The sequence below is a fragment of the Grammomys surdaster genome, unplaced genomic scaffold (genome assembly GCF_004785775.1).
Source record: "Grammomys surdaster isolate TR1022 unplaced genomic scaffold, NIH_TR_1.0 164, whole genome shotgun sequence".
NCBI lineage: Eukaryota > Metazoa > Chordata > Mammalia > Rodentia > Muridae > Grammomys > Grammomys surdaster.
Genome location: NW_021604612.1, coordinates 4,390,992 through 4,403,146, shown reverse-complemented (window position 1 = coordinate 4,403,146; position 12,155 = coordinate 4,390,992). Strand labels below are relative to the sequence as shown.

At 50.7% G+C, this 12,155-nt stretch overlaps 1 protein-coding gene and 1 long non-coding RNA gene across 2 annotated transcripts in view; one reads left to right on the top strand and one right to left on the bottom strand.

Moving 5' to 3' along the window:
• The first annotated feature begins 531 nt into the window (after positions 1-531).
• Positions 532-12,155, top strand: part of Hspb8 (heat shock protein family B (small) member 8) — a 15,279-nt gene continuing 3,655 nt past the window's right edge. Inside the window, exons 1-2 of the mRNA XM_028765478.1 lie at positions 532-1,284; positions 7,716-7,779. Coding sequence (XP_028621311.1) covers positions 918-1,284; positions 7,716-7,779 — 431 coding nt within the window. The 5' untranslated portion in view covers positions 532-917. The remainder of the gene's footprint in view (positions 1,285-7,715; positions 7,780-12,155) is intronic.
• On the bottom strand, positions 6,477-10,155 carry LOC114619639. The gene is made up of 3 exons (XR_003711199.1): positions 10,058-10,155; positions 9,751-9,854; positions 6,477-6,784 (listed from the first exon to the last, which is right to left on the bottom strand). It is a non-coding gene; the product is annotated as an uncharacterized LOC114619639 (long non-coding RNA).

Genomic DNA, 12,155 nt, shown 5'->3' with positions numbered 1-12,155 from the left:
TTTCGTAACTGCCATTTTAGAAAAAAAAAATAATAAACATCATTTTCAGTTAGTCTGAGGCTGTAAGACTTGGGCCATACTGTAAGTGGGGATTCCGTATGTTTCTCGATCCAATGAGGGTTGTCTCTCTTCTTCTGCAAGTCCCCAGAGTGGGAGGCAAGACAGAACATGCTCTGAAGATGGTATTTCCAGAGTGTGACCTGAGCCCTCAGCCAGGCGGAGGGTTATTAATAGTCTGGCTTTGGTGCCCTGCAGGGCACTGGTGCCTGGAGTGGACTCTGCTGGAGGCAGAGGGAGGGCGGGGCGGAGCAGAGCAGGGGGAGGAGGAGAGAGTGCCTGAGAGGCTGGCTAGACTCGGACGCCACGGCCCCTCCCAGCTCCCCACCCGCTCCCAGAACCCAGTTGTTCTCTCAGCGGATTCTCAGGGGCTGGTTCATCACCTTTGAATACTCCTGTGACAGGAGGCGCTTGCAAAACCCGCCCCCAGCCCCCAGCAGCAAATAAATAGAAGGCTTCCAGCCCAGAAGCCAGGAGAAGTTTCTAGGCGCGCGAGTCTCCAGCTTTATTAAACTCCTGGCTGCTGCTCTCAAGATCTCAGCAGGCTTTGGCTGGGAGCCGGGGCAGCCTGGGAGGAGGGCAGCCGGTGGCTTGCTGATAGCCTTGTGAGGTGCGACTAAGAGAGACCCTCTGAGATTCTGCTGGGCCCGCTTAGGGGGTCACCTTCGTGAGGCAGGACCTCAGCTCAGTTCTGGGCAGCGGATGGTTGGGTTCGTGGCTAAAGGAAGATCAGCATTTTCTGAAGTGGAGGACTAAACTCTGAAAGCCATTTCAAGCCACATCACCTTGCTGTGTGACCTTTGGGTAGGTGGCTCTGTCTCTCTGAGCCTCTGTTTCCCCTTGTAAGCGCAACAAACACCATGGCTGACGGGCAATTGCCTTTTCCGTGCTCGTACCCAAGCCGCTTGCGCCGAGACCCCTTCCGGGACTCACCACTCTCTTCACGCTTGCTGGACGATGGCTTTGGCATGGACCCCTTCCCAGACGACTTGACAGCCCCTTGGCCCGAGTGGGCTTTGCCTCGGCTCTCCTCTGCCTGGCCTGGAACCCTAAGATCTGGCATGGTACCCCGAGGGCCTCCAGCCACAGCCAGGTTTGGGGTGCCTGCTGAGGGCAGGAGCCCCCCACCCTTCCCCGGTGAGCCTTGGAAAGTGTGCGTCAACGTGCACAGCTTCAAGCCAGAAGAGCTGATGGTAAAGACCAAGGATGGATACGTAGAAGTGTCAGGTGAGTGAGGGGCCGACAGGGTGTGTGTGTGTGTGTGTGTGTGTGTGTGTGTGTGTGTGTGTGATACTGACGTGCACATGCTGGCAGGTTCAGCCCAGAAAGAGCTTCAGTAGAAGAGACCTGTGACAGACAACACGGCTCAGGTGACCTCAGGGCTCAAGAACACAACCCACGATGTTATCTTCAGAGACAAGTGTTGCTCAATGGGTGGCAGAATGAGTCTGAATGTGACAGACTAGCTTGGGTCCTCACCCGAGAGCTGGCAGAAGCCAGGCTAGATGTTTCGAGGTGGCTAATTTAATTTAAAGAATAGATGGATGCACGCAGGACTTCCGAAGACATGGGGAGAGGGGGTACCACACTCCAAAGCCATGGGCACAGGAAGGAGACAGGGTTAATGCTGGGTCGCCATGCTGACACCAGACAAGGAGACTAGAGCTGGGTGGTAATGTCAGCAGCACGGCTCCTATCCTAGGTGACAAGCTGTCTGCCAGGCACCACTCGGAATCACCTCCTCAGCATCAGATGGCGCCTGTGTTAGAACAGCCAGAGGACAGGGCTCCTGTGTCCACATCTCCCTTTTGTACTTTAGGAAACGGAGGCACAGAGGGGATGAGCATAATTTGCTCAAGGCAGTAAAGGGTTCAAACCCAGGCTGCCTTGGGAATTGGGCTGGAAGGATATATATATATATATATATATTTTCCCCACCTCTCTCTGGCCCTTCATCCCATGACTGCCTACTCTCCTCTTCCCCTCTTGGAGCTGAGGAGGCCTAGTCCCAGGACTTACAATGAGTCAGCAAAACGGCCAGAGCAGAGCTCAGGCCTGGTCACAGCACTAGGCCCAGGGCTTTCCTTACCCCATTGCACTCTGGGAGAAAGAATACATACGCAGGGTGGAAAAGACCAAGGAGACAGGAAGCTTGGCCCCCTGGTAAGCTGGGCCTCTGTAAAGCTCTCTCCTGCCTCCCTCTCAGTTAACAGGCCATTAAAAAAGAGCATGTTCTTGGCAGAGGCCTGTCAGCCAGAAAATCAATAACAGCCACGCTGTACGCACTGGCTGGGCAGGGACAAGCCCTGGCAGTGTGCGAGGCTGTGTTCTAAAGTCGCTTGGAGTAGAATTGCAAACATCAAACGCCGTGGGTGTGGGTGTGGTGGGGCAGGCAGGTGCTCAGGGGCGCGTGTGCTGACGTAGGTGTGGGCTCCCTGCGTTGGCCGGCGAGCCAACACTGGTTCCGCCGCTCACTAACCAACAGGACGGCTAATTATTTCTTCAGATATCCTGTTCCTTTTCTGGTCCTTGAGGTCCCTATGGGTCCTCAGGAAGGATGGTGGTAGCCTCCCAATATATCTTTATCTACCTGGTAAATACACAGATGGTTCCCGGGTACTAACAGCGAGTTTGTTCTTGTTAACAGCAGTCACAGTGGTGGCCATGGTATGGGCACACGGGAAGGTCTTAGTAATGATAAATGGTAAACACTCTTCGAGACCTGGGTTCGAATCCCAGCCCTCCTGCGGGGTAGCAGCACGGTCGCAAACTAGGAAGTCTTTTCGTCACTCTGAGCCTCAGTGTTCCCATCTGTCCAAGGGGAATTGTGACGGTTCCTGTCGAGCAGGGCTGATGGGAAGATGTGGTAAATGCAGACGATATATCCAGAGTGCCTGTAAAACAGAGTTAATAGCGCATCCCGCCGACTGAACTCACCACTCCGCCCTGGTTCTGTTTTAATTATGTTAAATTAATTATAATCCAGAGGCTTCCAGATCGCCCACACCCGGTAGTCTCTTCTCCATCCTCATTTGATGGTACTTCTTAACAAGAGGAGTCTGGCAGTCACAGGCTGAGATCTCAGCCTTAGCGATCCTGAGGTTCGGGGAGTACCCCAGAGCCCGATGTCTCTGTCTGTGAGACTGGAAACGAACACAAAAGATAAAGCTCTCCAGGTGCAGCTAACTTGTGGCCCCAGTCTTTCTCCCATGAAAGGGGTTTGAGAACTAAGACCCGGGGGCTCCCTACAAAAGCAAAGGGAAGTCAGGGAACAGAGCCAAGAACAGCTACTCCACGACTAAGAACTTGTCCCCCCCCCCCCCCCCCGCAAGCAGTTCAGGCCAGACCTTTGCTCAACTTCCAACTAGGCTGGCTTACTCACAGTAGTTTTTTTTAAGGAGCGTGGGTAGGTTTGTAACACCACCCCTGCCCATTTTACAGATAGTGAAACTGAGTCCTAGGAAAGCTAACTCACCCAGCTCAACCAGCCACCTGCTTCTTCTCTGGCAGTACCTAATACTTAAATCCAGGCCTGCCTGGAGACTCATTGGCTGACTCTAGCCGGAACTGTGAACCTGTTTAGACACCCCACCCCCAACCTCTGGTCTCTGCTTCAGTGCTGGTCTCTCAAAGGGGTTAGGTCAGATTTGCCTCGTCATCTGCTTCCGGCTGTCTGGGGAGTGGAGGAAAAGCTATTTGGAGTTTTGGATGATGACAGATGAGCCAAAATCATGAGTAAGCGTCCTCCTGGTGCAGGGCTTGGAGCCTTCCCTAGTCTGTGCAGTTCACAGATCTGAGGCATGGCCCTTCAGGGCTACTGGGCCAGGCTCTGGCTGGGGGAAGCCTGGAAAGTCTTGTCCCCAGGGCCTCTGCTGTCCCTGGGAACAGCGCCTTTCTTTGATGGATCGGATCCTTCCCCCAACAACCGCGTTGTCCTCCCTCAGCCATAGCTCTCAGGCACGTGATAAACATCACAGCTGTCGTGGGATGGCAGAGGCGGTCTCTCCGTATGGACAGCCATCTTCCCTTCCTTCTGTGCACAAAGATAAGACATCGATGGTGTAAAATGTGAACCAGAAAGCAAGCTAATAAAGTCACACTTTATTATATAATAAATAATTACATGTTATATATACCTAATTTAATATTACTCATCATAATTATGTTTACGTTAATAAATAATACTATATATAAACAATAACAAAATATATTTGTAGTAATCTATAAGTGTATTAATAGACGACAATATAAATAAATTATATAATAAAGCATAATAAGTTATACTTGCTGGTATAACGTCAAACACAGTAAGACAGGCACGCATGCAAATGACATGCAAATAATATGCAAACGAAGCACGCGGCTGACCCACCTCTTTTAAACTCTATTGTCCCCTACCGCGAGCCCTCATTACACATTTCCTTCCTGGGAATTTTGGTCTTTCCTGCTCAGAGGCCCCCTCCCTCCCCGCAGCCTGCACTTCAAAGCATGGGCAGGATCCATTCACTTCTAAGGATCCCTTTTTCCCTAAACATCGACAAGGTTCCCCGGTGCAGCTTGTGAGGACCACGTGACTCACTCCGTCGCATCTCCCAGCGCTCCAGTAAGGCCTTTTCCACGACATTTAGGGAAGAATACACGGAGGGACAGAGAAGGGTAGAACCCAGTCAGGAAGTGTCTAAGCAAGGATTGACATCTGCCTCTCGGGACTCTGCCACCCTCTGCCTCCAAATCTCTGCTCCATGACTTGTGGGGTGTTTGACCTCAGGCACGTCACTGGATCAGGCGTGTTCGTGTGAAGTGGTCGCAGATTTACGGAGCCTCTCTGAATTTCAGTTTCTCTATCCACTCAGTGCTGGCAATAAAGTCCCTGCTTAAAGGAGGTGCCGTAAGTAAGTTGCTGAGAACAGAGCCTAACACTGGGCCTAGCCTACGCGGGTGTCCCTTGGCTTACTATGGGACCAGGGTCCCACAGATCCCGTCTAAAATCCAAAGTATCCCAAGTCGGAAATGCAGTCAATATTCCTGACCTACCAAAAGCCACGGCCAAGCCCTGCCTATTTGAAACTGGCTTACTGTTAGGCAAAATTATCTGCCTCCACGCTGACTTTGTTACAAACCGTGGCTACCTCGTGTCATTTATTGAACCGACACACAACAGCAGCATGGTAGACAGAGTGGAGAAGAGTCCATTCAAAGACTATAGGTTGGCGATGTCTGTCCAGCTGGCCGTTAGCCCTTCATCTTCTTCATCATCGCCTCTGGCAGTTAGGAGGTCGGCAGAAGGAAGTCACAGAGTGCAGAAGGCCTGAGTCAGAGGCCCTGGCTCACAGTGGAAGCAGGCTCCTCAGAGGCCCAGGCCTCAGGGAAGAGACCAGAGAACAGACCATGCTCTTGTGACCACAGGCCTGTGCTAGGTCAGGGCAGGTAACTGTCACAAAGGTGAACAGAATGACCTCTTGGTTGATAGCACACCCACAGGATAGAGAGTTCTGGCCTGCAGACACCGAAGTCTCAAAAGTGATTTCCGGTCAATATACCTTTCCTCCCTGTAGAGGAAGAATAAATAGTGTGGCCTTCCTAAGGACCATGTAGTAATGTAGTTCAGGCTTTAGAAGGTCGCAAGCTTGCCTCAAATCCCAGAAATCACTGGGCTTGGTGTGAAGATCTGTCTGTAAGACAGTTGAGTGCAGAGAGGAGGCTTCCTAAAGGTAAGAGGCAGGCTGAGTCAGACACTATGGAGTCCTGAAGTGGAATATGATGCAGCCGTTAAAAATGACAAGGTCCTGAGTTCCAGTCCTCAGAGCCCACATAAAGGCTGGCGGAGCAGCCTGAGAACTGGGGAGACAAAGGCAGGAGGGTTCTGGGTACTTTCTGATCAGCCAGACTAGACTAATCAGTGAAACTCCAGGTTCAGTGAAAGACCCTCCCTCAAAATCTAAGGTTGAGTGACCCCCTTGTAAGATATCTCAGTTTAAAAGGCAGCCTGGCCGTCTACATTGGACCCTAGGGATTCACAAGGTAGGGACGACCTGACTCCTATAAGCTATCCTCTGACCCCGTGGCATGTGAGCCATACCAAGCACACAATTTTAAATAAGCTAATAAACTTAAAACACAATAAAAATAATAAGGTGGATAAGCAAACGAGAAAGACATTCAGCACACACACACAAACACACACACACACACACACACACACACACACACACTGAAGCTGTTAAGTAGTATTTGGGGAAAATGGAAAAATAATCAGAATGTCTTAGTTAGATGAGAACAGACTTCCAAACAGTGCATAGAATAATCCCTTTGGTACAATGTATCACGTATGGCTGAATTCTAGAAAAATCCATACATTCCTAAGAAGCATTCTCTATGTCTGGAGATGTAAACACAGTATTGATGACAGCTTGGGGGGAAGGGCGGAATGAGAGCATGGATGGTTATGCTTTTTGAAAACTTATTTCCTACACTTTCTAACATACATATGCATTATCTTGTAATCAGAAAATGTTATTAAAGGGGTGATTAACCGGTACAAAGTATCGCTAATGCAATCACCTGTAAATGACGAACTGAAGACACTTTGGACCTCCACATGGTGCTGTAACCCTCCTGGGTATTTATAGTCTGTTTTATGAGGCTCCTTGCTTGTGAATGTGGCGCCTGGGCTCTGGAATTCGGCTTCAAAAGGGAGTGGGTAGGGTGGCTGAGCCAGGCACTAATCCTGTTTGTTCAAAGAGAAATTGAAGACATTTTACTTAAGAAGAGGAGGAGGGGGAGGGGAAGAGGGAGGAAGAGGGAGAAGAAGAGGAAGGGGAAGGAGAAGGGGAAGAAGGAAGAGACCTGAGAGCATCTTAATTTGCTTGTGAATTGCAGTGTGAAAGCCAGCTTGGTCCCAACCTTCTTGTAATTTCATCTCTATGATCGGGAGAAGGAGCTCCTAGGAGGTGGGGCTGTGGAATCTCTGGTTCTGTGGCTCCCTCTCGGAGGAGAGCTGCTTTAGGAGAATCTGGGTGTGTCCAGCATCTTGAAGCGTTAAAGAAAGGCTGTCCTTTCTCTAAGATAAGGTGGTACAGAAGGCTCGCTCACCACAAGCCCAAGAGCAAGAGGGGTAGGGTAGGAGGCCACAGCATTTGCCCTTGATCCAGTGAGAACCGAACAAAGCCCAGAGCAGCCATGCACCTTTCTGGGTGGTGTCCAACCCGCTCTGGGATCTCAGTCCATACTTCAGTAACAGCAGGAGAATGAAGGTGATCTGATCGGCAGAACCAGGGAAAGGTGCTGGATGGCTAAGAAGTCCCAGATGCCGCTATGGTTCTTCCTTCTACATCTGTGATGCTAAGCTCCCACCTGCTGTAGCTGCTAGCTAGTGGGTTGGGGTTAAGTGGGAGGCTGGAAGTTAGGGAGTAGGTGTCCCAGTTTAACACGGAGTTGTCAACAAACTGTGATCAAGTTTCTCTTTCCTGCCCATCAGATTAGCTCATCTTCAGCCAGCCTGGGAGATGGGCTTTAGTCTATACGCCAAAGTCCTAAGACTCAAAGCCTGAACTCCGAACTACCCCTTAGCTGCATAAAACAGGAGCAGAGCAGGATTTATCCTGAATGATACCCAAGGGATGCAGATTCTAACACATGATGATGCTCTTGTCTTCCAGGCAAGCATGAAGAGAAGCAGCAGGAAGGTGGGATTGTCTCCAAGAACTTCACCAAGAAAATACAGTAAGTAGCCTTGCAGGTGGACTTTGGGCAGGCAGGCATTGCGATTGTGAGTGGAACCCAGCGTTCTTGGGAGACACACCTGGGCAAGGAATTGAGCTCTCATACCAAAAAGGGAAGAAGCTGTCATAGCAAGCCTTCAATAGGTGGACCCCAAGTAGGGGGTTAGAGTGTCATCTCATCAGCTCAGTGTCCTGTGAGGAGGGCATTGACCCCATCAGGGAACAGAGAGGCAAAATGATTCACACATCTTACACTGAGAACGGTAGTGGTCGTCCATCCAGGAGGATAGACAGGAGAGGGTATCGCCATCTAAGTTAGCCCCAGGCACTTGGAGCCTATTTGCTATGATAGACTCGTGTGTGTGTGTGTGTGTGTGTGTGTGTGGTATGTGTGCACACACGAACATGAGTGTCCATGTGCATGTGTGTGTGTGCATTCATGTGTATGCATACGTGTGTGTGTGTGCACATGCATATGTGTGTGTGCGTGCATGCATGTGTGCATGTTTCTGAAGTGCATGGCCCCTTGTGCTTGAACAGAGGTCAGCCACATTGTCTGCTCTGTTCACTTTCTCCCCCTGAGACAGTCTCTCACTGACCCTTGAGCAGGGCTAGTGGCCAGAAAGCCCACACCAGTCCTCCTGCCTCCCCCTCTCACAGCACTGGGGTCACAAGCATACATTGCCACGCCTGTTTTTCTCCATGAGTGCTGAGAATCTGAACTCAGATCCTCATGCTTACACACGGAGCCACCTCCCCGGCCCCTCCAAATAAGCTATCTTCCCCTACGGCTTAGATAATACCTATGTGCCTCAAAATACTGATTTACTGTGTCTGGTTTCCTGGGATCCCTCTCGCTAGCTGTGGAGGTTTGGAGGCTGAGACATTGTTCTAGAGGAAGGACCAGTTTGACTTAAGGGAGAGATTCTTGTTAGCGTCGGTCTTGTGAGAGCAGTAAGCAGGCAGCCAAGCTCAAAGAATGAAGCATGACCACATCCCCTAACTGGCAGTCCCCCTGTAGGGAGAGAAGAGTCCGTGGAGGATGCTGGCTGCATTAGAGGCTCAGGCGCCTGTCACGCTGTCTTTCCGGTCAGTATCAATCACTCGGTGTATGTCTGGCCCTGAGGTCTTTCTCAGCCATCCCCATCCCGACCTCTGTAGTGAACATATAAGACAGAAAGAAGATGTATTGCAAACCTCCCTCCGAGTATTCTGGAGAAAGTCAGTCTCCAGCAGGTGAAAGGGAAAGGCTGAGGTCTATAGTAAGGATTTAGCACCGCCCCAAACCGGTCTCTGATCTGTTTCCTCCACCTGCTAAAGGGATACTACTCCAGTATCCTTGCAGGTATTGGTAGATGTTCCTAGGGGGGGTCTCAGATGGGTGGTTTATTGCCACAGTTCTCGTGATTGTGTCTGAGCTCCGTACCGGCCCCAGCAAAGATGTCCTGGGTCAGAGAGACTGCACCAGCCGAAAAAGATTTCTTTCAGCAATGTGAGTCTGTATCTTGTACATTTCCCTGACCCCACCCCCACAGCCCCCACGGTTCTTGGAAGCCCTTGGAAACTTCCTGATAAGGCAAATACCAGCAAGTTTCTTCTTGCATTCACTGGCTTGCCTGAATCTGTGACCCTCACCTCTCCCTAGCTCAGCCTGCAGATCAAACAGAACTGAGAAGGGAGATCTGAGAAGGAGGGAGGGAGAGAGGAAGGGAGGAAGGGAGGGAGGGATGGAGGGAGGGAGGGAATGAGGGAGAATTCGAATGTTGCCTTCCAGAGGCCCAGACCCAGGTTCAGGACAGAATCACAAACAGGGCAGAGCTGAGAAAAAGATCCAGCAGGGAACCTGGTGAATCAGTCATCTTCAGAAATGTCCAGGGCATGAGGAGGGGTGTAGAAAGTAAGAGCGTCACTCTGTAAGTGGGAGGATCTCCAGCACCCATGTGCAAAGCCAGCCATGGCTTTACGTACCCACCTGTAGGCCTATTGTTGTGCAGCAGAGAAGGGCAGATCCCGAGCAGTCTAGTCACTGGGCAGCCAGCCTGGCTGGAATGTCGAGCTTCATGTGAGCCATCCCGCCTCAAGGGAACAAGGCAGAGAGTTACCACCACTGCATGAGAAAGACACCCGACGTCCTTCTCTGTCCTCCACATCACACACACACACACACACACACACACACACAAACACACACACAGAGAAAGACAGAGACAGAGACAGAGAGACAGAGACAGAGAGACAGACAGACAGAGAAGTCCAAAGCTGGACATGGTAGCTCACACCTGTAATCCCAGAACTCTGAAGGCTGAGACAGGAATATTGTCGTAAGTTTGAGGCCAACCTCAGCCAATATAGGCTATCTAGGGCTCCACAGTGAGACCCTGTTTCAGACAAAATGAAACACACCCATTTCCTTCGGATTTCCCTTCCTCTGAGGCCTCACAGGAAGCAGCTCTCTGGGAATTCAGTGAGTAGACAGAAATGCCTGAGGTTGCTGAAGAGGGTGTAGCTACTCAGCTGCTGGTGGGTGAGCTGCCTACACATCGACTGGCCAGAACCGCTGTGCCCCCTGTCCTCAGACTATGGGATGGTGCTGCCTACAGCAGGCTCTCCCCTCCCCCCACTCAATCCACTCTTCAACCTCCTTCTCTGAGGGCCAAACACCTTGGCAATCAAACTCTGTCACTGGGACCACCCAAACCTCCTTCCCTTACAACTGGAGGTCCCCAGGGTCTCCCTCTGACTGCACAGCATGCTCTACCCTCTGTGAATGGTCAGTGCCCAGTGTCCCCCTAACTCTTTTAGTATTTTGATTCCTACCCCAGGTGTAGAGAGCTTCCATATTAAGATAAAATTAATGAGGGTCACTTAGAACGACTCCGTAGCTGCTCCTAGCTTGCTTTCCCTCCCACGTGTGGCTGTGTGGGAGAGTTGGAGGGCTACAGTAAAGTGTTTGGAGGGGGGATTAATAGACAGATGGGGGATGTCAAGGCATCTGGCTGGAGACTGGGATAACCCTGGGCCAGATCCCCACAATAGATCCCGATGATGATGATGATGACGACGAAATCATTGTGAAATAATAATAATAATAATAATAATAATAATAATAATTGTTGTTGTTGTTAGATGTCCGTGCACAGCTTAGAACAGACAATACCAGACCAAATGGTTCCAAGGGGTGGGGTTTATTCGGGAGATAGGGCAAAGGTGGGGGGAGAGAAATAGAAGAAGATGGAGGAAGAGAGGAAGAAGAGAGAAGTAGAGGCCGGCCATGACCACGTGGAGAGAGGGGGAAGGGAAAGGGGGAGGGACAAGGGGACAGAGGGAAGCTAGAGGCAAGAGATCAAGAGACCAGGAGAGAAAGAGGAGGGGACAAGAAGCCCCTTTTAGAGTGGGCAGGCCTACCTGGCTGTTGCCAGGTAACTGTGGAGGTGGAGTTTAGACAGAATACTAACAATGATGACAACAACAATAACAACAACAATGCTGGAAAATTCCTGAGGAACAATACCCAAAGTTGAGCCCCGACCTCCACATGCTGTGTATGGGGAACCTAAATGTCTTTAGAGGACAGAAATATTCCTTTCTCTAAGCTTAGGGTCCTTAGGGGATCCCAGGTATGCAGAGTGGGAACTCACCTAAGCAGACACCTTGGACTTGGAAGTGTGCCTCAGAGGCCTGTTTGTGTTGGGTAGGAGAGACAGTTTGGAGGTGCCTAACAGGTTAGAGGCAGGCCCTTTTCTACCCCCAGCTTAAAGGAGAAAACAGGAAACAGGATGCAGGAAGTCATCCCGGAAGATGCTCAACACAGCACACTCTGTTCTTCTTGGCTCACAGCTCACGAGTATCTGGTCAGCCCCTGGTTGACGTCTGTGACTTGCAGTGGCCACGTTATGAGATATAGACTCAGACATTTAGAAAACCCCGAAGGAGAGGGAAAGGAGAAATCTGGGCACCTTGGTGGAGCTGGGGAACCTAAGGCTGAGTAGACAAAACACAGGGAGAGCAACTCTGCAGGGTTTGTGTGGATGCTCAGATAACCAGGCTCTTCAAGGGAGAGCATAAGACATGGCTGCCAGGGGTTGGAAATGAAAGGGAACCAGGGAGTTGGGAGCTGGGGAGATAGCTCTGTCTGTGTAGTGCTTGCCACACCCACACTGGAGAACCTGTGCCCCAGCCTCAAAACCCATGAAGAAATCCTAGCATGGTGACATGTGCTCATAATCCCCAGGCTGAGGAGGCAGAGGCAAGAGGTTACCTGGGATTTGCTGGTCAGACAGCCTAGCCTAATCAGGGAGTCCCTGATCCCCAGAATAGATCTCGATGATGATGGTGATGATGGTGATGATGGTGATGATGGTGATGATGGTGATGATG